The 27,723-nt window shown below is 35.2% G+C and overlaps 1 protein-coding gene and 1 pseudogene across 1 annotated transcript; one reads left to right on the top strand and one right to left on the bottom strand.

The window, feature by feature from the left end:
• The first annotated feature begins 4,702 nt into the window (after positions 1–4,702).
• LOC108466782 (protein DUF642 L-GALACTONO-1,4-LACTONE-RESPONSIVE GENE 1-like) lies at positions 4,703–6,652 on the top strand. The gene is made up of 3 exons (XM_017767149.2): positions 4,703–4,972; positions 5,080–5,577; positions 6,002–6,652. Exons 1-3 carry the CDS (start codon positions 4,882–4,884, stop codon positions 6,520–6,522), a joined length of 1,110 nt encoding a protein of 369 aa, XP_017622638.1. The 5' UTR covers positions 4,703–4,881; the 3' UTR covers positions 6,523–6,652.
• Positions 6,653–8,187: 1,535 nt separating this feature from the next.
• On the bottom strand, positions 8,188–13,003 carry LOC108466184 (spermidine synthase 2-like; annotated as a pseudogene).
• Positions 13,004–27,723: the final 14,720 nt, after the last annotated feature.

Raw genomic sequence — 27,723 nt, 5'->3', positions numbered from 1 at the left:
ACACAATTGTCATATTTGCTTCTTGTGTATTCGCTTTTCATAAAGCTATCAAATCGCTTGTACCATCGCCTCGGGATTGCTTCAATCCATATAGCGATTTGTTCACTTACAAACCCAATTTCTACCACCAGCATCTTTGTATCCTTCGGCCGAGTCATATAGATCTCTCTTCTAACTCACCATGCAAGAAAGCCGTTTTAACATCAAGTTGAGCTAGCTCCAAATTCAACTGTGCTACCAAGGCCAACAAAATTCTAATGGAGGAATGCTTCACAACAGGGAAAAACATCATTGTAGTCAATTCCTCCTTCGAGCGTAACCTTTAGCTACTAACCTTGCCTTGTAGCGAACATCTTTCTTGCTAGGAGATCCATCTTTCTTTGCGAATACCCACTTGCATCCGATTGCCCTTTTACCTTTCGGTAATTGCACCAACTCCCAAGTATTGTTCTTCAGAGAGATTGCATTTCTTCATCCATGGCGCTTTTCCATTTATCACTTTCTAAGCTTTGCATTGCTTCTTGATAAGTGATAGGAATATCATCATCAACAACGGAAGGGCGAGGCCACCATATCAAGAATCGAAAGGTTTTTACGAATTTCTCTCCTTGGCCTTGCAATCGCAATCGGTTCGTGTACTTAATGGTTCTTGGGTCGAACCTCTTCAACCTCTAATTCCTCCATTGTGGCTGGAGAATTAGACTTATTAACTAGGCAAATCCCCATCCGCTCAAACTCCACTGTTTTGGAGTACACTCCACCGCCGTGGAGTATCGCTTGTCTGAATATCTTCATCTGCTACCTTTTCAATGTGGCGATTCATCAAAGGTAACATCTCTCTACAGATCATTTTCTTTGTGCTTAAGCACCAAAGACGAAATCCCTTCACTCCGAAGTGATTCCCATAAAGAGAGCTTTCTTTGCCCTCGGATCTAACTTTGACTCCTTCACATGGTAATATGCAAAGGGATCCAAACACATGTAAGGAATCATAATCAGAGCCGGTTTTCCGCACCATACCTCCATAGGAGTTTTTCTTTCTAATGCGAGATGATGGCAAACGATTAATAAGATGGCCAGCATATGTCACAACCTCAAATTTCAAAATTGCTTGCCCAACCCAAAGATTGGACAACATACATCGAACTTTCTCCAAGAATGTTCGATTCATACGCTCTGCCACTCCATTCTGCTTGTGGTGTATCCCTAATTGTGAAGTGTCAAACAATACCATACTCTTGGCACACATCAAGAACGGATCACTTCTATATTCCCTCCATTGTCCGTCCTAAGCCGCTTGATTTTCTTGCCACTGGTTTTCGATCATAGTTTTCCATTTAAGAAAAACTCCAAGCACTTCATCTTTAGTTTTCATGGTATACACCCAAACTCTTCTCGAAAAGTCATCAACAAAAGTAACAAAGTAGTGTTTTCCTCCCAACGAAAGTGTTTTGGAAGGCCCCACACATCTGAGTGAACATATTCCAAAATACCTTTTGTATTATGGATAGCAGCGTTTATTTCACTCTCTTTGCTTTCCCGAACACAATGCTCGCAAAATTTTAATTTGCAAGCCTTTGCACCTTTCAACAATCCTTGCTTTGCCGAATTTGCAAGGATTTTTCACGGCATGTCCCAACTTCATATGCCACAACCGCATTGAGTCCAATTCTTTGTTACCGAAGTCGCAATGATCGCTCCAATAATCGTACTACCTTGGTAGTAATACAAGTTATTTTTCCCGATGCCCTTCAATATCACAAGTGCGCCAGATGTCACTTTCAAAACCCCATCTCTCATAGTAATAACCGAACCATTGGATTCCAAGGCTCCCAATGAGATGAGATTTTCTTCAAACCGGGCACGCATCAACATCGCTAGAACTCGTTGATCCATCTTGATTCTTTAATTGGATTGAACCTATCCCAACAGCTTTCTGAGCATTGTCATTGCCCATATAAACAACTCCTCCATTTAGTTCTACTAAATCGAGAACCACTCCGGTTAGGGGACATATGATAGGTACAACCCGAATCCAATATCCACTCATCCGAATGGAACGACGATGATGATGCAACCAAGTGATAATTCGAGTCACCGGTATCATGCTTTGCAACACAAGCATCTACAGCAGCTTTTCCCTTATTCTTCAGCTTTGGACAATTTTTCTTCCAGTGGCCTTTCTCATGACAAAAGGCACATTCATCTTTCCCGAGTCTGGACTTTGACTTTGATCTCCCTTTTGAGTTTTCTTCCGAGTGTATGAACGACCTCGGACTACTAAAGCTTCAGATCTCGATTGAGTTTTTCTGCTTGTCCTTCTTTCTCTGCTCATAATCGTATAAGGCCGCATGCACTTCGCCGAGATATATCACTCCCGCCATGAAGTAGAGTAGTTTCTAGGAACTCAAACTCCTCGTGAAGTGACCCCAACAAAGATCAAAGCCAAATCTTCATCTTTGAATGTCTCATCCATATTTAGCAAATCAGTGACTAACTGATTAAATTTGGTGATGTGATCATTCATTGTGGTACTTGGGACGTAAGTGAAGCGAAACAGTCTTTTCTTCAAGTGGAGCTTATTTTGACTGTTTTTCTTCAAAATTTTTTCTTCAAGTGCCACCCACAACTTATTTGCAGAAGTCTCCTTTGAAAAAGCATACCTCTTCTCGAGAAAGGCATGATCGAATTGTGCCACATGCCAACCGATTGATCGCCTTCCAATCTTTCTCCTGACATCATCTAGTTTCTCTTCATCAATGGCAATGTCTAGACCTCGCTGAAAAGGGCATCTAGAACCTCACTTTGCCACATACCAAAATGGCCCGTGCCATCAAAGATCTCCACGGCCAATCTTGCATTTGCAATTGTCGGTCTTGTCCACATGGACGATGTTGAAGCTCCTACACCGACCGTTTTCTCCATAATCTTTCAATATACCTAAGGAAATCTTTTCGATGTGGAAGATCGCTTTAAACCGCAACCACAGAGCATACTACGATTAACCTTCGCTCGATACCACTTGTTGTTTCAATAGGGTCGGAAGCGTGTAAATTATTGTACTAAAAAATCACACAAAGTTCAATTCCTGTGGAAGAGAGGTGGATCACAAGGATCTCTTAAATACCAAGTCTTTCCTTAGTCGAATATCCCTTTATAGTAATTTAATAGCACAATTAAATACTACTATTATACCCTCAAATATTGAAAGAAAAATAGGACAAGAAAGAACACAAGAGTTTTAACGAGGTTCGTAAATTATACCTACGCCCCTGCACTAACACCGATGATAACTTTACTATCTCCAAAATATTACAAACAAATAGAATTCCTTAAGAATTCTCAAATGGGAGAAGAGAGAAAACTAAGAGAGAAAGATTGGTTGGGATGGTTGAAATGAAAAATGAAAAGGCCTATTTATAGTTGAAGTTCAGGGACTAACTTGCAAATGGCCTAAAAAATTAGGGACCAAAATTGCAATTATCCCATTCAACTTTTCAACATTCGGTGCAACTTGCTTCACCTTTTTAACAAGTTGCTTCCTACCTTTGTTGACTTTTCAACAAGTAAAATATTTATTACAAAAATTACATATTTAATAATTTATTAATTATTTTCTATACATGTAAATTAGGAGAGCGAGAAAAATTGAATCTTTATCATTTAAATCTGGAGGTTAACTATTACTCTTTTATTGTAGTTAGCATAGTTTATTTATTATTTGATTGAAAATTTGATTAAACTAATATCACTGACTGAATCGTAAACAAAAATAACATGATTTGACCTTCAATCAATTTTTATATTTATTTTATTTAAGTTAATTGATGCCACCAATCTAAATAATGTTATAAATCTTAGGGTTCCATTTATCGAAAAAAAAAAAACTAACAGTTTAATTGGATAAACAAAAGAAATCATTGGTGTGGCCTTACGGGAGCTCGGAGATCGGCACATGGCTTATAAAAAGTCAAAGCTTGTACGAAAACCTGTACTGCTTACTTTATATTTGGATTAATCAAATTCCATTTTATTGGTTTTTCAAATGCGAGAATGGAATCATCCCGCCATAATCACCACGTACATGTGCACCCGATGTAAACAAATACTAATTTTTCACTATTCTTAAGGAGTAAGTGATTCCTTTAATAATAATACTAAACTGACTTTTTATTCCTTTAATAATAATACTAAACTGACTTTTTAAGCTTTATGGTTTGAGTTTTGGTTATTACATTTTCTACTTTATTTAAGAATTTGTGTAATGTTTGAAACAAATTTGAATTATGAGAAAATATTAAGAATTAAGTTAGTATTTTATTTTTTATTAAAAGAATGACTAAATTAATCTTGGTATATTAGACTAAAGAGTAAATTAATCATTTTTTAAAAATTGGCATGATTGAAAAAATTACTAAGTAATTATATATGGCGTGCCACATGTACTTTATACTAATGTACATAGACCAATTTTTAGTAATATAAATGGATGAATTTTTAACAAAATAACTAATTTACTTTTTAATTAATGTATATAGCCTAATTTACTTATTTTTTAGTAAATAAAATAAAATAAAATAGAATCAAACTCTTAATATATATTTCTAAAAAATAAACATTTCTTAAAAATAAACATATCATATGAGGTCCAACACATCCATGGAAGCGTACAATAATTGAAACTTAGGTTTTCAAATAGAGAGACAAAGCAACACCTCTTACGGCTAAATTGGTGCCACTTTAACATGGTACCCTTACCCCTTAACCCCTTCCCATTCTGTGTTTCTCACCTCGTACTCCTTTCTCCTTTTGCGTATAAAAATAACAGTCGCTGACCCTTTTCAATGCCTACTTTACTTTAAACAACTCTACACCAACTCAATGGCTTGGCTATTCTCTATTTGCTTCGCTGTCATTTTCTCTCTGTGCAATGGCTCTCCTACTCCAATCACTCGGCGGCCATACCATGATGGTAAATAGTATACCTAAAACACATTAACTTCTTCTTCTATTTTACTCACTGTAGTTCTGTACCACGGGTGTAACTAACTATATTATTCTCTTGGTTACAATGGTCAGGATTTTTAAACAATGGTAACTTTGAACAAGCACCCAAAAAAGAGAATCTAAACAACACAGTGATAGTGGGAAAATACTCACTGCCAGGCTGGGAAATAAAGGGGCTGGTGGAGTTTGTGTCAGGGGGTCCTCAACCTCGAGGATTTTACTTTGCCATCCCTCGTGGAGCCCATGCTGCGAGGCTTGGCAACGAGGCTTCCATCTCTCAGAAGGTGGAAGTGAAAGCAGGGTACGTCTACTCTCTCACCTTTGGTGCCACGAGGACTTGTGCTCAAGATGAGGTGCTGCGGATTTCTGTCCCTGGTCAGACCACCGACATCTCCATTCAGACCCTCTATAGCACTGATGGAGGCGACACCATTGCTTTGGCTTTCAAGGCAATAGCTCCAATTGTGATGGTCACATTTCATAAACCTGGGATTCAAGAAGATCCTGCATGCGGACCTCTATTGGATGCCATAGCAATCAAACTAATGCCTCCCGCAACATATACCAGAGGTAATATTTAACTTATACTCCAACCCCAAACTTTTTAACTTATGCTCCGATCGACGTGCAGTACTGTTGAAACAATATTGCTGGGGGTCGTTTATAATTATGGTTTTAATCTCTGAAAGCAGGCAATGGGGGAGCCTACTATAGGCCCGGGACGAGGTTTAAAATTTTTTACATTTTAACCCATTATATAAACTTCCAAAAAATATAAGCAGGTCTCTCAAAAGTTTAATATTTTTATAATTTAAAAAAAAATTAATTCTTTTTTGGATTGTTTTTATGTTTAAATCTTATTTTGATTTAATTGTTTATATGTTAAAAATAGATTGTTATTGTAAAATTTGCTTCTTTTAAATAAATTGTTTATATATTTATATTAATTTTTAACTTAACCCCAGTATTAACATACTGCCTCCACTGAAAGCAGGTAACCTTGTTAAAAACGGTGGATTTGAGACTGGTCCCCATACCTTCAAGAACTTCTCAACAGGGGTCCTCCTGCCTCCAAAGAAGCTAGACAGAATCTCCCCACTCGTTGGCTGGATAATTGAGTCCCTAAAACCAGTAAAATACATTGACAAAAAGCACTTCTCCGTTCCGTCGGGACTCTTCGCCGTTGAACTGGTTGCCGGAAGAGAGAGTGCCATTGCCCAAATCATCAGAACCGTTCCCAACAAATTCTACACTCTCACATTCACCGTCGGAGATGCCAAGAACGGCTGCCATGGATCCATGATGGTTCAAGCATTTGCTGGCAAGGAAACTCTCCAGGTCCCATACGTATCTCAAGGGAAAGGTGGATTCAAGACTGCAAGTTTTAGATTCCAAGCCATCTCTGCTAGGACCAGGATTACGTTTTTCAGTGCCTATTACCATACAAAGTTGGAAGATTATGGCCATATCTGCGGTCCTGTTCTGGATGATGTCATTGTTCGTCCTGTTTTATAATTAATGACTTCGGCTTTGAGGGTTTGTTTTCTAGTTTATTCGGTTTTTCAAAGCATTGTAACGGGAAAATTGGTGTTAGACTTGGACCTTTAACTTATAATTACGAAAAAAATTAAGGTCTTCGAAATAATTTCCTTAGTTTCTAAATAAGTGATTTACTACTTCTTTTATTATTATTATTATTATAATTATTATTTAGAACTGAATAAATGTTTAATTTAATGCTTTTAAAAAATTATTATTTTATGTTTATGATATTTGTTTCTTTCTTTCCTATGATATATATTTACAAGATTTTAGATAAATAATAGTATTCACAAAAACTTTTTCTTTCTCCAATCAATATACTTTTTTCCCTTATTTCGTTTAGCCGCGATGCTAGTATTTGGATTAGTTACTGTCCATTTTTTTTCTCGTTTTCACTAATTTTTTCTTTTATTTTTTTTACTCATTCATTCCACATATCTCTTTCTTTTCAATTTACATATCTATTTTATTAGTATATTTATTTGTTATTTTCAAAAATAGTGATGAAAAGATTACAATATCTGATTTCTTTTTCTTTTTTCCAAATTGTATGGTCTCATTTATAAAATTAATAAATTTTCTTTTTAAAAAATTAATATTGACATGTTTATGACATTTGGCATGACTTCGTCTTTTAAATATACTTAAATTGTTTAAGAATATATTTAAAAATTAAATAATTTTAGACAAATTTAAAGAACCAAATTTAAGTTGGTTTAAACATATTTAAATTGTTTTTAATAGCTTTAAATAATTTTTTTGAGAAATACGGTCCATTTTGATTCAACTGGACCTGGAAGTCCAAAACAAATAACAAACAAAACCCAAACACAATAAATGTTAAGACAAAACCCAAACCAAACAAAAGCAAAACATCACCCAACAAAAAGTCAAATAGGAAAACAAATTAGAGACAGTAAAGTAACAAAGGAAAGCACAAAAACACATCTAGAAGCTTCTTCCAAACCCTTCAGTGACCAGCAACCCAAAACGGCCAAAAACCTTACCAAGATTGGCAATCGGAGCCACCAACTAAAGGAAGAGAGTTGAGATTCAACGCTTAGAGTGACAAACATTCTCAACTGAGAACTTCGAACAGATAGGGAGGCAACTACAGCGGTTGGTGGAAACGACGGTTTAGATCAGTCAGTTCCAAAACCCGAAGCAGAGCATCCTCTACCCAAAAGGAATCCTCCGAGCGCTTCATTCCATTAGGTACCATCGCATACACCGTTGTATTTCCTTCTTTAGCGACAAATTCGAAATGACAAGATGCGAAACCCCTCACTAGATTCTTTATATCCTGTTGCATTATCAAAATTTAAGTAAAAGAAAATTGAGAGAGAAGAAGAAGAACAGAGAAGAAGAGAGAATTTTGAATTAAGAAGAGAGAATTCTGAATTATCTGTGTACTTTGCATAACTGTTTTTCTGCATACATCTCAGACATAAAAAGGAAAATAACAGAAAAAGAATGTGGGTTCATTCTGTTACCATCAAAATGCTCTGTTTCACTAATTCTTTACGCACCGTTTTGTTTAATTGCAACTAACCACTTAAACTGACATTTTACCCTCCTTATTTCTATTTAATATTCTAGCCCATAACAATACTGCCTCCTAGAAAAAAATCCTTGTCCTCAATGATGAAAGTGAGGAAAATTGGCCTGAAGTAGGTGGAGATGTTCCCAAGTAGCATATTCAGGAAAAGAATCAATCCATTCAACTAGAACTTCTGTAACAGATGTGCTCCCTCTTTTGACTATCCTTCTATCCACAATTCGGACTGGCTCTTTCTCTATTGTATCGTAAGCATCAACCAATAATATGAGCTCCCTCTTTAGGAATGAAGGCAACGAAAAAGTAGCCTTATGCATCTCAGAGTTGTAATATCTAAGTTCTCTCTTATGCTGATGAGCTCCTTCTAACTTTTCAATAGGGTTAATGGGATTCAAAAAATCAACTGCTGGCCCCTCTGTTGAGCATATCAAAAAACCAATCACAGCACTTGGATATGTTGGAACACTCGCCCATGCACAATGAATAGAACCTTTGAATATTTCACGGCAAATAGAGATCATATCATCAATTAGATGTGTATGAAGCCACATACTCTCTTCCATGTTACATAGGACACTGCCAGGCCTTAAAGCTCTAGCTAACGTATCAAAAAATGGTTTCTCTACAAGCTCTTGAGCAGGACCTACAAGATCTGATGAATCAACAATGATTGCATCATACGTCCCTTCTGGAACATTACGAAGAAACTCAACAGCATCACCAACATGAAAACAAACACGGGAGTTTTCAAATCCAGTAGCCAGTTCTGGAAAAAAACTTCTTAGAAACCTCTATAACCATCCTATCTATTATCAATGTGCTTAGCAGAGTTGTGCTGAGAAATCTCTGCAAGAACCCCACCATCACCACCTTCCACAACCAGAACAGTTTTAGGAGATGGAACTGAGCAAAGGGGAAGATGAGTTATCATCTCTCGATATGCAAATACATCCTTCTTATTCAGCTGAACTATACCATCAAGAATGTGATAGCCCAAAATTGACCCTAGTCGGAATGTGGTTTCGGGACCACAAAACCGAGGCATAAAAATAATTAAAAATTTATTTTGATGCCTATGATATGTGTTAAATTGTGTATGACATTTTGATGTTTCAATTTAGAATTATAAATGTGAATTTCACTAGAAAGGACCTAGTAGTAAACTTTGAAAGTATGATGGGGAAATGTGTGATGACTAGTTGAGCATGCATGCAAAAATAAGGGATTTGCATGTCAAATTTCCCCAAGGATGGTATAGTGGCCGCCATGACAAGGAATATGGGCAAGGAAGACATGTTATGACATGTTTTGTTAATGCATGATGTGATAAATGATAAAAAATTAAGCATGTAGGAAGAGAAACAAAAATCAAAATTTGCTCATCTTTCCCCCCTTTGCCGTGAGTGAAAGAGAAGCAAAGAAAAAATTTTGTTCACCTATTTTTCTCTTCTTTGGCGAAAATACTAAGGAAGAAGGAAGGATTTTTGCTTCATTTTCTTTGTTTAGAAGAGATCTAGAAGGAAATTTGGCTAAACTTGCAACAAGAGTAAGGTATGTATGAGGTTGTGTTGGGAGTTTCATGCATGTTTTGGTTGCTAATTTGATGTGCATGTTAGCCATGGCTCAAATCTTTGTTATGCCATGGAAATGGCATTTGGCCAAAGTTGTTATGGTGATAAAGCCATTGCATGCTAAGTGTGAAGCTTGATGATGATGCATGCAATGATGGATTGTCTACTCATGAGTAAGATTTTGAGCTTTCTTTTTTGTTTTATCATGACTGAAGTTGAAAAAGATGCATTCTTGAGCATGATTCATGCTTCTTGCATGTTAGTTAAAATTTGTGTTTTGGATGGCTATGGACACCTTGAAATTCGGCCATGCTCATATATGCATATATATGATTGCACATTATGTTTTGGTTATGAACTAAGTGATGAATATATTGGTTTAAAGAAGAAGATGTGGAAGAATGCTTGTGAAATTGCAAGCACAATTCGGCCTAGCACACATATAAGTGCTTGATGCTATATTATAAGTTTTGGGCCACAATGTGCAAAGCATTAATTAGTAAATTGCATGCTGTTTTTGTGAGGTATTAAGTGCAAAATTGACCTCAACATGTACATGAATATTCGCCTTGGGTAGCCTATTGAAGGCCTTAGCATTTCCTTGATGCTCGAATAAATTGTATTGAATTGCTTGATGTAGTATAAAATGTGCATGACCATTGTGTATTCAAGCTAAAGGGTGGCCATATGACCATTTAAACTCCTTGTCATATTCAGCCATAAGCTAGCACAATGAGGTTTTAATAAATTGAATTTGTTTGAATTAGCTCAAGAGCTTAGAGGGCCACAATTGGACAAGGGGAAGGAGAAAGTGATCGAATAGCCGAAAAAGCCGTTCGACAACATCCGATGTAAGTCCTCAAGAAGTGACCCTACTTGAATTATGTGAAATAAAGTATGGATGTGTATTGATTATTGATTATGTATGCATGAGTATTTGAATTCTACCCGGCTAAGTCCCAAGGCGAATATGCTTGTGACTATAATTGCGTTTGAGCCTTAGTAACTAAAATGAATTATGTATGTCCAATGATAATTGATGTATGTGTTCATGGAAATTGAATGATATCCGGCTAAACTCAAGACAATTATGCTGGAAATTATATCCGGTTAAGACCAAGGCAATTGTGCTAGTGGCTACATCCGGCTAAGACCAAGGCATTCGTGCGAGACATTCTATCCGGCTAAGACCAAGGCATTTGTGCACATGGTTATATCCGGTTATGTTCCGAAGAATCTTGGGCTGGAGGTGAGTGTTGGTTGCTGTAATAAATTCAATGAGTACACTCAAAAAGCCCAAAGAATGAGGTACGTTTATATGTGCATTGGAAAGTCGACATGTTTGAGCAACATTCGCTCAATCGACTAATGAACTTCAGTTATTGAATTGATTGATACTTTGTGAAATTATATAATGATGAAGTGTGAAGTAAGAATGTGTATTAATGAAATGATGCATTTGGTTATGTGAATGTATTGCTGTAATTAGAGTTGATTATATTCCTTGAGACTTACTAAGCATAAAATGCTTACCCGCTGCTTTGGCTCTCGCTTTTCTAGATTTCGCTCAAGCAATCGGATTTGGGATCGTTGAAGTCAAGTCATCCACACTATCAAGCCTCCATTTTGGTATAAATTTTGGTTGAACTTGAGATGGCATGTATAGGACTACCCTTGTTTGTTAAATATGTTGTGATGTAAGTATGTACGACCATGCGAAAATGGCTCAAAAGGAAACATGAACTTAGAATAATTGTGGTTTGTATGTATATATTTGGTGTCATGATGTGGCTATGGCTTGAAATGGGAATGTTGGTCATATGATCAGCCATTGGCATGGTTAAAATGATCATATATGAACCTATGTATGGCAAGACTAGTTGGTTCATGGAGACTACCAAATAGGTAAGACCTACCTTAAAACAGATGCTGCCAGCTGCAGTGACGCGAATGTGAAAAATCACCAAAATTCGTAGGAATGGAATTAAATAGTGAATAAGCTATGTAAATGAACCTTGATGAGTCTATTTTCATATGGAAGAAACGAAATGGTCATAGGAGTTACATGTTAAGAGATATTAAAGCTATTGTGAGACAGGGCCAGAACAGTTTCTGGGTTCCCTGTCGCAACTTTAAAAATTTACTATAAATTATCCAAAAATAATTAGGAGACATACCCTATATGTACAGATTCAATTTTGAGTCTAGTTTCATTAGGAACAAACGAAACCAGCATTAAAGCCCTGTACAGAGAGATATTCAAGTTATACCGCGCGAAGGTCAGAGCAGTCGATCCCTGTAACATGGGTGACTTTAACTAATAAACTGTACCAATTGGCCCGACCAAAAATCCTAGAAATAAATCCATGGATGGATATATGAGTCTAAATTCAGGGAAAATTTACGAAACCAGTTTCCGAGTTTTGAAACTCGAGATATGATTTTTAAGGCGACAGTGACGCAGTTTTCCAGCCTGACTGGAAATGTCAAATTGGTGGGCAAAACATGTGAACTTGGCTTGTTAACCCCTCGTGTCCGACACCGGCGATGGTCTCGGGTTTGGGGTGTTACAAAGAACAAGCACCTTCCCGTAGCTTGATGACTCAAAAATAAGAACCTCTTGATAGTCTGACCTTGCTTTGTACAAATTACTTTCAACTTTCAGAGAATGTGCTTCTTCTTGTTGTTTCAAATTCACCAGCTCTTTCATGGGGTTGCCAAACTGTCCAAACCCAAAACGATCCTGTAGACTCTTCATGTAGGCTGGCCATGACAATATTTGAAGATCACCATTATGTTGGGAATAAAATTGATGCCATTCCAGTGCTCGTCCCTCCAAATTTAGCATAACCGTGCAAATCTTGTTAGATTCTGGTGTACCCTCAGCTTCAAACTACTGTTCCAATTTAGTCCACCATCCTCTAAAATCGCTGCCATCGAACCTAGGACATTCAAGCCTACTGGTCTTTACCGACGTGCCACCCATATATGACTAATTCTATCGGTGCACACTACTTGCCTCTGTCAGTTTAGGATCCACTAGCGCCTGTGGAAACTCTGTCTCTTTAGGTAAAAACTCAAGGGAAGCACCTAAGACTCCTTTTCCCTTGTCTGTGGCACCGTTACCAGGAGATCCAATTGGTGGAGGACCAAAATATTGGCCCAGCAACGCCTGTAAGTCCCCACGAAACTCCTCCTTAAACTCCTGAAATTTGGTGTCCATCTTAGCTTCTAAATGAAACATCGCTTCTTGTAGTTTGAAAATTTCTTGTTGCATGCTGCCCACCTTCTTCTGTAATCGAGTTAAAACACCATCGTTGGCCATTGTAGGGATTGAAAAAGCTCTGATAACTTTGTTGCGTTATCAAAATTTAAGTATAAGAAAATTAAGAGAGAAGAAGAAGAACAGAGAGGAAGAGAGAATTCTAAATTAAGAAGAGAGAATTCTGAATTATCTGTGTACTTTGCAAAATTATTTTTCTGTATACATCTCAAACTTAAAAAGGAAAATAACAGCAAAAGAACGTGGGTTCATTCTGTTACCATCAAACACTCTGTTTCACTAATTCTCTACGCACTGTTTTGTTTAATTACAACTAACCGCTTAAACTGACATTTTACCCTCCTTATTTCTACTTAATATTCTAGCCCATAACACATCCCAGGTAATCGGTCTCATCTCTAAATAATCCTTCATAGATGCTTGGAGATTCCTAATAACCATTTTTGAATTACTTTTTGGGATTACTCTCGAGAAACCCATATCCCTCATGAACTGAAGACCATGCAAAACAACCATTTTTTCGACTAACACCACCTTCTTAACAAGGTTATGCATTTTGAATCTCAAACCCATTAAATTTCCATCATCATTCCTAATTAGAAACCCTAATACTACGTAATGATTTGCCTCAAAAAACCCAGTGTTCACATTCACTTTGACCCAATTCATAGGCAGAGGCTCCCATTTAATCAAGACTCAAGGTTTGGGATGTTTCAATATACCAGTCATCTCCCTATAATCCCTACCCTATCCCTGAATAAAGGTAATAACCTCCTTCGCACTTCGTGTTTTTCTATCATTAAGTAACTTGTTGTGGGCAAACTAGATTGCCCATATTGTAATGGCGATTTCCTCTTTAGTATTACTGGCAGAATTTACGAATAACCAATTTAACCATTCGTTAAAATTCAAATCCGCAACATAACTTGGCCATCGATAATTAAACTTTGACCATACTTGCATAGAAAACGTGCAGTCTCGCACAACATGAACAGTTGATTCACTACAATTTTGATAGCGTGTGCAATTATTTTCGTGCAAAATTCTTCTAAAATGAAAATTGTTAGCCAATCTCCATAGTAAAATGCGAATTTTTGCAAGGCACATTAAACTCCAAATTTGCTTAAAATTAAACTGCTCCAAATTACTCAAACTCTAAAAGGGCTTTATAACCAGTTTTGACAAAATAAGTACCCGAATTTTCTCTAATCCAAACCGCTTTATCGAATTGATTTGTAGTAGGGAGAGGGATACTTACAATCTTATTTCCTTCTTCCACCAGAAATGTTGAATAGATTAGTTGTCTATCCCATCAATTTGGATTTAGGATAATCAAATCATTCAAATACTCCAATCCCTCAACTCTACTCGAACTAACTTGTGCTCCACTCCTTCCCAGTAGCCAATTATCCTCCCATATCAAAATTGATAACCCTTAACCAATCCTCCACCCAAGACCAGATTTTAGCAGATCTTTGGAACACCATATACTTCTCCAAATCAGAGATGGGTTAAAACCCAATGGGGCATCTAAAAAGTTAGACCCATATAATACTTTGCTCGAAGTAATCTGGCTGTTAAAAAGTCTGGAGTTTCTATCAGTTGCCATCCTTGCTTTAATAATAAATTAAATTTCGGAAACCCATACATCTATCCCCTTTTAGAATATAGTGAGTTCCAAGAACAGCAATGTAAACCCTTTCATCCAGTTTTATTTTGTCACCAAAATCTAGCAATAACCACTTCAAGTTATTTACAAAAAGAATTGGGTAGTAAAAAATAAGACATTGCAAACATGGGGATTGCCTGAAACACTTGTAATACCCTTAACCCGTCTCTATTACCGAATTAGAGTTACGAGTGTTACCGAGAAGAACAGAACATTTCACTTCATTTTAGAACAATTATACAAATAATTTATAACATATAACAAATAGACTAATTCATGATATAAATACACCTATGGGCCTTAAAATGGGCTTACGAGGCCTTAAAAACAGCTTGAGGATGATCTAGGATCAAATCGGAACAAAATAGAAAATTTTAGAAAAAATTAAAATTTTCAAAATAGAGGTCACACGACTGTGTGACTAAGCCAAGACCGTGTGAACATTTGAAGTCTGGACACAAAGTCGTGTCCTAGCTCGTGTGTTCGCCTGTGTGAATATTCAAAATAGGGTCACACGACTGTGTCACAAGTCATGTGCCAAACCGTGTGTGAATTCGAAGTTGGGTCATACGGTTGTGTCGCAGGTCATGTAACAATCTGTTTTGGCTCACACGGCTATGTCACGGACCATGTGCAAGGTCATGTGGATATTTCACTTAAAATCAATAATTACACATTGTCGTGCATGGTGACAGTGTGTGGCACACAGTCGTGTGACAACTCGTGTCCTAGGCCGTGTGCACCATTTTTTACCAGTAAACCAAGCAATCTCATACACCATTCCTTGCACAGCAAGACATACCATATCTATATCAATTCTTAGGTTCAAAAACACATTCAAATCATCAATTACATGCTAAAATTTCATCCATATTGCCTAACCAATATGTCATTCAAAGGCATCGCAATTAAAGATTATTAATTCAAATAACCAAAAGAACACATGACATTTACCTCCTATTCATAATCAAACTTCAACCAAAATGACACAAACATGAGCACTTTCATCAAGTTATCATTATAGGCATCATGACCTAAATCATAGTCTTAAGGCTTATAACCTAAGTATATCAAATACATACCTTCAAAATAACCATTTCACTAACATAACCTTTATAGAATAACATTTACATATTCACAACAAAACACCTATATATATACATGCCACATCCCAAAATGAAATATAACAACTACTAAATAGTTGGATAATGTGGCCTTTTTCTGATCCGTCTAGTCAGTCCACAACTTAGACAACTACAAAAGATTATAAATGGAACAAGTAAGTTTAAGAAGCTTAGTAAGTTCATAGTTTAGGTCATCAAACTGAACCTACCTTAATTGTCATAAAAAATATAAAGAGATAACATACAATTTCTGATAACCAAATACACATTCACAAATCTCATTAGTTCATGATCACATGTCAACGTATAACATGATAATCCTCATCACAAATAACTTATCAATTCCATAATTAGCATATCATCAATATAAATATGCTCATATATAAACAAATATTTCATTGAACATTTAACACTTTTAAATATCTTCAATATGCATTAACATTTAAATCCACAAGTCAACTATACATTAACATTTAGCCTGATGAACTAAGTAACTCGACTCGGGTAACTACACCACACCAGAGGCATTATAGATGTATAACAAAGGCATCGAAGTGCAGACAGAGGCACGAATGTGCGATCAGAGGCATCGAAGTGCAAACAGAGGCACCAGAATGCAAATCCCATACAAACGCACATAGTAACCTTATTGACATGTCAATCGTATCCTACACAATTGCTAAGTTTGACCGGACAAAAACCAAAATTCTATTTCTATTATATCAATTCAGAGGCACTTCGTTATTTTTCATACACATATGGTATTTTAATTATAAGCACTTTCATAATAAGAAATCATCAAGATACCACCATCAATCGTATATTTCCATACATATTCAGTTGTATATTGCAACCATATATCCCTATCTATTGAATTTTCACAAGATTATCTACTAATAACCAGAAAATGATAATTAATCACAAGAAACATATATTTTCATATTGAAATACTATGAACGTACCTACGGTCACTCCCAATTTCACAGCAGGGACTACTCTATAATTTTTCTTTTTTCACGATTATTGTCTTTTTTATTCAAGTCTTGATCTAAAATAATAAGTAAATATCCTCTATTAATTTAACATACAATTCATGCTTAATATAATGCATATGACCTTTAATTTTTTATTAATTACACAATTTCTCTAAACGTTTACATCATTTACAATTTAGTCCCTACCTTCAAAATAAAAAATTAACAAAACTTTATAACATAACTTGCTAGTCGAATTTTTACCCTACCATATTTAGCCCACATTTATTCTAAATTCAGAAAAATTCCCTATCAATTCTAACATTTAACCAATTTAATCCTTTACTCAAAAATAACACAAACCACTTTATAAAATACTCATAATCAACAACAAATAACTCAAATCTATTATTTAACATCATGAACATCAAGAACTTACCAATGGTAACATCTAAAATCTTTAACAGTTTCAAAAACGGATGTCTGGGTTAGCTGGACCTAGTTGTAATGTTCACAAAAACATAAAAATTACAAAAAATGGTATAAAAATTAGTCACATGCATACATCAAATGCTTGGTCGAACCCTAAGATTCATAAAATGGTGCTTATCCCTTTTCAATTTCGGCTGACCACTTGTGGAAGATGATGATTCAAGTTTTTTTATTATTTTACTTAAAATTTCATTTATTAAATCACGAATTTGCCCTCAATCATAATCTTACAATTTCATTTTAAAAAGGCCACTAACCGTCTATTTACATCTCTAATGGACTAATCGCATCATAAATCTTCTTTCTTTGAATAACTAAGCTATTAAATTAATTTAATTCAATAATTACTAACTTTTGTGACTTTTACAGTCTAATCCTTTTCTTCAATTAACTAACGTTAAAATTTCTTTTCCAAAAATTTAATGACTCTAAATGTGACTCCACAAATATTACTTAAACAATAAAAAAATTCACATATCAGAATTGTGGTACTGAATCCACTGTTTCTAGCACCATTGAAAAATGGGATATTACAACTCACCCTAAAAAAATTTTCATCCTCGAAAATCTTACCAGAGAAAAGGTTCGAATATTAATTTTTCATAATTTCTTTTGTCTCCAATTAGCTTCCTCTATTCCATGTCGTCTCCAAATAACTTTAACTAACGACACAGATTTATTTCTCAATTCTTTAATTTCCCGAGCTAGAATCTTTATCAGTTCCTCATCATAAGTTAGATCAGTCTATAACTCAATTTCATCTGTAGTCAAAACATGTGACGGATCCGAACGATAACGTCGAAGCAACGAAACGTGAAAAATATTATGAATTTTATCAAGTTCCGGAGGTCATGCTGAGCGATACGCTACAGCTCCGATTCTTTCTAGCACTTTGTACAGTCCAATAAATCTGGGATTGAGGTTTCCTTTTCTATCAAAACGTAACACTTTCTTCCAGGGCGAGACATTCAGAAACACTTTCTCACCAATAGAAAATTCCATATTTTTATGTTTCAAATTAGTATAATATTTCTGATGATTAGATGTAGCTTTCAAATTATCTCTAATAACTCAAACTTTTTCTTTAGTTTCCTTAACTAAATCAACCCCAGCTAATTTTCTTTTATTCAATTTAGACCAATATAACAGATTTCTACATTTATGCCTGTATAAAGTCTCGTACGGAGCCACCTTTATGCTCGAGTGATAATTTTTATTATACGGTAACTCGGCTAACGACAAATAATTTTCCCATCTATATTCAAACTCAATAACACAACACTGTAACATATCTTTTAAAATTTGTATTATTCGCTTAGACTGACCATTTGTTTACGGATGAAAAACAGTACAAAATTCAACCTTGAATCGAGAGCATTATGTAATTTAGCCTAAAATCGAGAAGAAAACTACGAGTCACGATCGGATATAGTCAACAGTGGTACACTATGCAATCTCACTGTAACAGCCCGTTTTTGGTCAAATCGGAACAGTGATTTCAGGACCACAAATTCGAGGTTGAAATATTTATTTTATTATTATTTTAATGTTTACAGCATGAATATGTGATTGTGTGAAAGTTTCGTTTAGAAATTTTATTGTTTGGTTGGTCAATTCGATAAAAAAACTAAATCGCGTAAAATGCAAAAATATTGTTCTAATAGTTAAAGATATCTATTCGCTATAAAACCTTAAATTTAAGGTCTTAAAGTGATAATTAACCCATTAGTGAGTTAATGGATGATAATGGTTTGGCATGTAGTGAAATAACAAATATTCATTAAGGTTACATTTGTAATTTGGTAATTAAACATAAAGTAAATAAAACAAAATGATAAAATAGTGTCCATCTTTCATCTAGCCGAAAATTTGAAGAAGAAAAAGCTATGGAAATAGCTTGAAAGTTTTGTTCATTGTTCTTGCTTAATTGTAAGTCATTTTTTACTCCGTCTTTAATGATTTTTACATTTTTAGGATTGTTGCAGCTAGGTCTAGCTAGACCAGGGGCTATTTTGCAAAACTGTTAAAGATTTTGAAAGCTGTCATTGATGAATATGTATGATTTTTTATGTTTGATGATAAATTATTAATATTTATTATGAATTATACAAGTTGTGTAAAGTGATTTTTAGTAAAAATGCAAAATAGGGATTAAATTGAGAAATATGTAAAGTTAGTGGTTAAAATGTGAAATAAATAAAAAAAATATGGGCTGCTAGGGGCATAATAGTAATTCGGATAGCATGGGTTTATTGTGAATTTCATTAATTTATGATTTTATGAAATAAGGACTAAATTGTGAAAAATGTGAAATATTAGGGGCAAAAGTGTAAATGTGTTTTAAAGTGTGTTTTAGATTAAATTGAATAGAGAGATGATTAAATAAGTTAATTTTAATTATATTTAGATCAAAATAGGAGAAATACGGACTTGGATTAGGGAAAAGATAAAGTTATCGACTAATCAACTCATTTCGTCGTTTACACATCCAAGGTAAGTTCGTATGTGATAAATTTCAATAAAAATGTATTCCATGTGCTTTGATATTGTATAAATTGCAAATAAGAGACTGAGGATATGAACGATAGTGCTTCGACGACGATTCGACATTCGAAATACAGGTTAAACCTTAGGAATAGTTTAGGATACTAGTGACATGTCATTAAGGGATTTATTGAGTGTGATATAGCACTTTTGGTGTGAGATATACTGATTTGGCTTCGGGCCGTGCATATCGGCTGATTTGGCTTCGGGCCATGATATCAGTATTTTGGATAAGTTACCTTGATTTGGCTACGGGCCATGGTATAGGTACTTATCGTGTGAGACCCTTGAGTATCCGACTTCTATTCCAAATGGTTTAACGGGTAAATAAAAGATAAGAATGGTATAAGATCATTAAGAGACGGTATAAGTATGTGTATCTACCATATTAGCTATGAATCGAAGAAATGTTGAAGATAGTATATAACTTTGTGAATGAGAAATGGAAAGGTTTGTTAGTTGATGTAAATACATGTATCTATATTCAATTCTTGAATTATATGTTTATGATTATTATCGAATTTATTTCATACGAGCTTACTAAGTTTTAAAGCTTTCTTTGTTTATTTTTCCTGTGTTTTATAGTGTTATCAAAGCTAGCTTGGATTAGGGGATTACCCGAGATCGCTTCACACTATCTGTCCATCTTTTGGTATCGATGAATTTTGGTATTTTTAGTATATAGCATGTATAGGAACTTGGTATTTTTGGTATTGGTGGTGTTATGAATTTGGCCATTTGTGTTGGCTTATAAAAGTTGTGTTTATAATGTTGTATATGGTTATGTAAGTTGACTTATTTGGCTTGGTTGGTGATATATGTATATAGGTATGCTAATGCCATTTTGTGATGTGGTTTATATTGCTTGTGGAAGGGTTAATTGTGGATTATTAGTTGGAGTAGCTATTGGTTGAATTTGAGATTTGGTATGCTTGTGGTTCTAGGTAAATGAATGGTTGAAATGTCTGAGAGTATAGATCAAATAATGAATATTTGTTAATGGTCATTTTGTTGATTTGGGAAGATAAAGTTTGTTATGAATTTTGGAAGGCATAATGTGGTAGTTATGTTTTGTATTGATTGGTGTTTGAAATGGTATACGTTATGCTTGATTTGGAATTGAAATATATGCTTATTGATGCTATGTTATGTGCCATATTAGTTGTGTAGGTGTGCCTAAGTTTGGGTGGCAAATTGGTTTGGTAAATAGCCTATTTTTGTCCATACGGATAGAGACAGGGGCTTATGTCTCAACCGTGTGTGACACACGGTCAAGGACACGGTTGTGTGTCCTCTAGTGTTGATTTTGAAATCAAATCAGTATGCTCCACACGGCCTCACACACGGGCATGTGACTTGGTCGTGTGGCATAAGTCAGTATACCTATAGGTTTGGCATGGCCTAGCACATGGCCTGGCACACGGGCGTGTGTGTTGGCTATGTGACCCAAGTTAGAAAGTTACACAGGGTTGGACACAGGCTAGTACACAGCCATGTGCTCTTATTTCGAATGTTCACACGACCTCCCTAGGCTTGTGTCTCCTGTTTTAAGGAAAAAATTAAAAGTTTCGTGAAAGTTTCTTAAGTTATTAGTTTAGTCCCGAACCACTCCCAAAGTATGTTTAGAGCCTCATAGGCTCGTATTAGAGACTAATTGATTGAGATTGAATAATGAATGCTTGAATTGAGAAAATGTGTGCTAAATGGATGTTTATTTGTTTTGTAAGTCTAGTAATACTCCGTAATACTATTCCAACATTGAATACAAGTGAAATGTGTTATATTTATTGGTATCAGAGCTACGATTTAGTCGATTCTAGAACTAACATAGCGTGAGTGAGAGTCTAGGTATACATGCCATATATATAAACTGTGATAGTGTGATGACTCTTGACATTTTAAAATGTATTTTCATATAGTAAATGGATGTAAATCGAGCTATAGCTGATGAGGTTGAGAATAATGCGTTAGCTCCTGTTCAAGGGACAGCGCCGTCTGATTCTAGACCCATATCAGGTAGCTAAGGAGAAGAGGCTAAAGAAGCCTTCTTCCAAATGATGAACGAATGGTTCACACAATATATTCGAATGAACCTGGCTGCTCAACAACCTTCACCCTTTCCTAATCCCCAACCGATTCTCGTAGCTCCTCAAGGAGTTAAGCTTTTAAGATTAAATAAGCTTCTATTTGATAAGATCCGTGAACACTAGACTTAAGAGTTTAAAGCTAATGTTGATGATGATCTTGAGAGAGCCGAGTTTTGACTTGAAAATACAATTCGGGTGTTTGATAAGCTTTCTTGCATACCTGCTGAATGTTTAAAATGTGTTATATCACTTCTGAGAGACATCGCATACCAATGGTGGAATACATTAGTATCAGTGGTGTTGAAAGAGAGGGTCACCTGGAAGTTCTTTTAGACCGAGTTCAGGAAGAAATACATAAGTCAACGATTTTTGGATCAAAAGCACAAAGAGTTTTTAGAACTAAAACAGGATAGTATAACTGTAACCGTGTACGAAAGAAAATTTGTGAGATTGAGTAAATATGCTTGAGAGTATGTTTCTACTGAAGAGATTATGTACAAGCGGTTTGTTGACGGGTTGAATGAAGATATTAAACTTCTGGTCGGGATTCTAGATTTGAAGGAATTTGTTGTATTGGTTGATTGGGCTTGTAAAGCCAGATATTATAGCGAGAAAAGAAGAAAGCTGATTCAGAGGCTAGAGATTCGAAAAAAGACTGATGAGTAAACCTTACCATTCTTCATCAAAGAAATTTCGAGATTTGTATAGTTGATCAAATGCATCAGTGGGATATCATAATAGGGATCGTGGAAATCAACATGTGAATCCTAAAGCTCAAACTACTTCTGTCTCGAGCGTTGGCAGTGTAAGAAATATCAAACCCGAGTGTCAACAGTGTGAGAGACGTCATTTTGGAGAGTGTTGGAATAAGAATGTTAAAGTTTGTTTTAAATGTGGCTCACCAGATCATTTTATTCGAGATTGCCCAGAGTTATTTGAGAAAAATAAATTTTAGTATGCAAGATCGAGTAATATGATTGCGAGAGGGAGACCATCGAGAAATACAGGGAATGTGTCCAGTGGTAGATGTGTGACTAGGAATTCTACTGTGAGATCTGAAGCTAGAGCACCATCTAGAGCTTACTCTATTCGCACCCACGAAGAAGCATTGTCGCCAGATGTTATCACCGGTACATTTTCTCTTTACGACACTAATGTGATTTCTTTAATTGATCATAGATCGACATATTCGTATATTTGTGAGAATTTAGTATCTAGTAAGAAATTACCTATTGAGTCTATGGAATTTGTAATTAAAGTATCAAACCCCTTAGGCAAGTATGTTCTAGTTGACAAAGTATGCAAGAACTATCCTTTAATGACTCGGGGTTACTGTTTTCTAGCTGACTTGATGCTTTTACCATTTGATGAGTTCGATGTGATTCTGGGAATGAATTGGTTGACTCTGTACTATGCCGTTGTGAACTGTAGACTAAAGGTTATAGAATTGAAATGTCAGAATACTGAAATTCTTTGGATTGAATCTGATGAGTTGGGTGGATTGTTTATAGTGATTTCATCGATGTCGGATCAAAGATATGTGAAAAAATGTTACGATACGTACCTAGCATATGTTTTAGATACCAAAGTGTCTGAAAAGAAAATTGAATCAGTGTTTGTAGTTTACGAATATCAGGAACTTCACCGATATCTATAGCTCCGTACAGAATAGCTCTGACTAAGTTAAAAGATCTGAAAGCTCAGTTGCAAGAGTTAATAGATAGAGGTTTTGCACGACCGAATTTTTTGCCCAGGGGTGCGTTAGTATTGTTCGCAAAGAAGAAAGATAGGTCAATGAGAATGTGTATAGACTATCGTCAATTCAATAAGGTTACGATAAATAATAGGTATCCGTTACCGAGAATAGATGATTCATTTGGTCAGTTGAAAGGTGCAACAGTGTTTTTAAAGATTGATTTAAGATTTGGCTATTATCAGTTACGGGTTAAAGACTCGGATGTGCTGAAAATTATGTTTGGAATGAGGTGCAGACATTATGATTTCCTTGTTATGCCTTTTGGACTAACCAATGCTCCTGCCATTTTTATGGATTTAATGAATCGGATCTTTAGATCGTATGTAGAAAGATTTGTTGTTGTGTTCATTGACGACATTCTAATCTATTCACGAGATGACTTTGAGCATGTTGAGCATTTGAGGATTGCGTTGCAAACCTTGAAAGATAAACAACTGTATGCTAAATTCAGCAAATATGAGTTTTAGCTTTGGGAAGTCAAATTTTTGGGACATATTATCTCGGTGGATGGCATTCTAGTTGATCCGAATAATATTTCTACAGTTATTGACTGGAAACCACCTAGAAATGTATCCAAAGTTAGAAGCTTTCTGGGATTGGCTGGTTACTATTGACGTTTCGTTAAAGGGTTCTCGATAATTGCTACACCAATGATCAGACTGCTACAGAAAGATGTAAAGTTTAAATGGTTCGAGAAATGTCAATAGAGTTTCGATTAATTGAAAGTATTGTTAACTGAGGCACCAGTATTGATTCAATCTGAGTGGGGTAAAGAATTTGTGATTTACAGCGATGCGTCATTGAATAGTTTGGGTCGTGTGTTGATGCAAGAGGGAAAAGTAATAGCTTATGCCTCCAAACAGTTGAAATCGCATGAAAAGAACTATTTGATGCACGATTTAGAGTTAGCCGCTATAGTTTTTGCATTGAAAATTTGGTGTCATCATTTGTACTGTGAAAAACGTTACATCTTTACTGATCATAAGAGTTTAAAGAATATTATGACTTAGAAATATTTAAATTTGTGACAACGGAGATGGCTCAAGTTATTAAAATATTACAAGTTAGTGATTGATTATCATTTGGGGAAAGCTAATTTAGTCGCAGATGCTTTGAGTAGAAAATCCCTATTTGCTTTAAGAGCGATGAATACGAGATTTCCTATGACTAATGATGGTTTGATTTTAGCTGAGTTAAAGGCTAAACCGGTTTTTCTTCAGCAAATTTGTGAAGCTCAAAAGTGCGATACAGAGTTGCAAGTTAAAAGAAAACAATGTGAGTTGAATTGTGATTCAGACTTTCAAATCGGAGCTGATGATTGTTTAATGTTTCGAAACAAAATCTATGTACTGAGGAATTCCGAGCTCATTTAGAAAATTTTGCACGAAGCACACAGTGGATGTTCTTCTGTTCACCCGAGAAGTACTAAAATGTATAATGATTTGAAACAATTATATTGGTGGTCGGGCATGAAACGAGATATTTTAAAATTTGTATCGAGGTGTTTGATTTGTCAACAAGTGAAAGCCGAGCATCAAGTACCTTTAGGTTTATTACAGCTTGTGATGATACCAGAATGGAAATGGGATAGAGTGACTATAGATTTCGTATCGGGATTACCCATGTCTCTGAAAAAGAAAGATGTAATTTGGGTTGCATTGATCGATTGATGAAATCTGCACATTTTATTCTGATAGTACTGATTATTCACTCGATAGATTAGCTGAATTATACATTGCTGAAATCATTAGATTTCATGGGGGGTACCAATTTCGATTATTTCAGATAGAGATCCGAGGTTTACGTTATGGTTTTGGAAGAAATTGCAAGAAGCTTTGGGTACGAAGTCGAATTTTAGTACAGCTTTTCATCCATAAACTGATAGTCAATTTGAGAGAGTAATTCAGATTCTTGAAGACATGCTCAGATGTTGTGTTTTAGAGTTCGAGGGAAATTGGGAGAAATATTTATCGCTGGTTGAATTTTTGTATAATAACAGCTTTCAATTGAGCATAAAGATGGCACCGCATGAAGCTTTGTATGGTCGCAAATGTAGTACTCCATTGTACTGGACCGAGCTTAGTGAGAAACAGATTCACGGGGTTGATTTGGTTAGAGAAACTGAAGAAAAAGTGAAAGTAATTCGTGATTGTTTGAAAGCAGCTTCATATCGTTAGAAATCGTATGCGGATTTGAAACGGAAAGATATTGAATTTCAGATTGATAATAAAGTATTTCTAAAAGTATCTCAGTAGAAGAAAATACTTCGTTTTGGTCGCAAAGGCAAGTTGAGTTCGCTTTTTATCGGATGGTATGAGATCATTGAAAGAATAGGGCCAGTAGCATGTCGATTAGCCTTACCATCGGAGTTAGAAAAAATTCATAATGTATTTCATGGATCGATGTTGCACCGATATAGATCTGATCCATCACATGTGATTTCTCCGTCAGAGATTGAGATTCAACTTGATATGACATACAACGAAGAACCGATCAGAATTCTAGCACGTGAGGTTAAACAGTTGAAAAATAAAAGCATAGATTTAGTGAAAGTATTGTGGCAACGTCACAGTGTTGAAGAAGGTACGTGGTAGCCTGAGGAAGCTATGAGAAAACAGTACCCTAACTTTTTCACTGGTAAGATTTTCGGGGACGAAAATCCCAAAGGGGGGAGAGTTGTAACAACCCATTTTTGGTCAGATTGGAACAGTAATTTTGAGACCATAAATCTGAGGTTGAAATATTTATTTTACTATTATTCTAATGTTTACAGCATGAATATGTAATTTTGTGAAAGTTCCGTTTAGAAATTTTATCGTTTGGTTAGCCAATTCGATAAAAAGGACTAAATCGCGTAAAGTGCAAAAGTACTGTTCTAATAGTTAAAGGTATCTATTAGCTATAAAACCTTAAAGTTAAGGTCCTTCAGTGATAATTAACCCATTAGTGAGTTAATGGATGATAATGGTTTGGCATGTAGTGAAATAAAAAATATTCATTAAGGTTATATTTTTAATTTGGTAATTAAACATAAAATAAATAAAACAAAATGACAAAATAGTCTCCATATTTCATCTAGTCGAAAATTTGAAGAAGAAAAAGCCATGGAAATAGCTTGAAACTTTCAGCCATTGTTCTTGCTTAATTATATGTTATTTTTGACTCCGTTTTTAATGATTTCTACGTTTTTGAGATTGTTGCAGCTAGGTCTAGCTAGACCAGGGGCTATTTTGCAAAATTGTTAAAGATTTTGAAAGAAGTCACTGATGAATATGTATGAGTTTGATGTTTGATGATAGATTATGAATATTTATTATGAATTATACAATTTTATAAAGTGATTTTTAGTGTAAATACAAAATAGGGATTAAATTGAGAAATATGTAAAGTTAGTGGTTAAAATGTGAAATAAATGAAAAATATGGGCTGCAATGGGTTTATTGTGAATTTCATTAATTTTTGATTTTATGAAATAAGGACTAAACTGTAAAAAATGTAAAATATTAGGGGCAAAAGTGTAAATGTGTTTTAAAGTGTGTTTTGGACTAAATTGAATAGAGAGATGATTAAATAAGTTAATTTTGATTATATTTAGATCAAAATAGGAGAAATACGGACTTGTATCAGAAAAAAGATAAAGTTATCGACTAATCGACTCATTTTGTCGTTTACACATCCTAGGTAAGTTCGTATGTGATAAATTTCAATACAAATGTATTCCATATACTTTGATATTGCATAAATTACGAATACGAGACTGAGGATATGAACGGTAGTGCTTCGACGTTGATTCAACATTCAAAATCCCGGTTGAACCTTAGGAATAGTTTAGGATGCTAGTGACAGGTCATTAGGGGATATATTGATTTGGCTTCGGGCCATGATATAGCACTTTGGGTGTGAGGTATACTGATTTGGCTTCAGGTCATGCATATCAGCTGATTTGGCTTTGGGCCATGATATTAGTATTTTAGATAAGTTACCTTAATTTGGCTACAGGCAATGGCATAGATACTTATCGTGTGAGACCCTTAAGTATCCGACTTTTATTCCGAATGGTTCAACAGGTAAATGAAAGATGAGAATGGTATAAGATCATTAAGAGACAGTATAGGT

Source organism: Gossypium arboreum, chromosome 2 (genome assembly GCF_025698485.1).
Source record: "Gossypium arboreum isolate Shixiya-1 chromosome 2, ASM2569848v2, whole genome shotgun sequence".
Taxonomy (NCBI): Eukaryota; Viridiplantae; Streptophyta; class Magnoliopsida; order Malvales; family Malvaceae; genus Gossypium; species Gossypium arboreum.
The sequence above is the reverse complement of the archived record's forward strand: the minus strand, read 5'-3'. Positions and strand labels throughout refer to the sequence as shown.

Excerpts from the sequence above, each read along its gene's own strand:
- LOC108466782 (XM_017767149.2), top strand. The coding sequence starts at position 4,882 with ATGGCTTGGCTATTCTCTATTTGCTTCGCTGTCATTTTCTCTCTGTGC. Across the intron at positions 4,973-5,079 it reads TCGGCGGCCATACCATGATG|GATTTTTAAACAATGGTAAC; the intron begins GTAAATAGTATA and ends TACAATGGTCAG. Across the intron at positions 5,578-6,001 it reads TCCCGCAACATATACCAGAG|GTAACCTTGTTAAAAACGGT; the intron begins GTAATATTTAAC and ends CACTGAAAGCAG.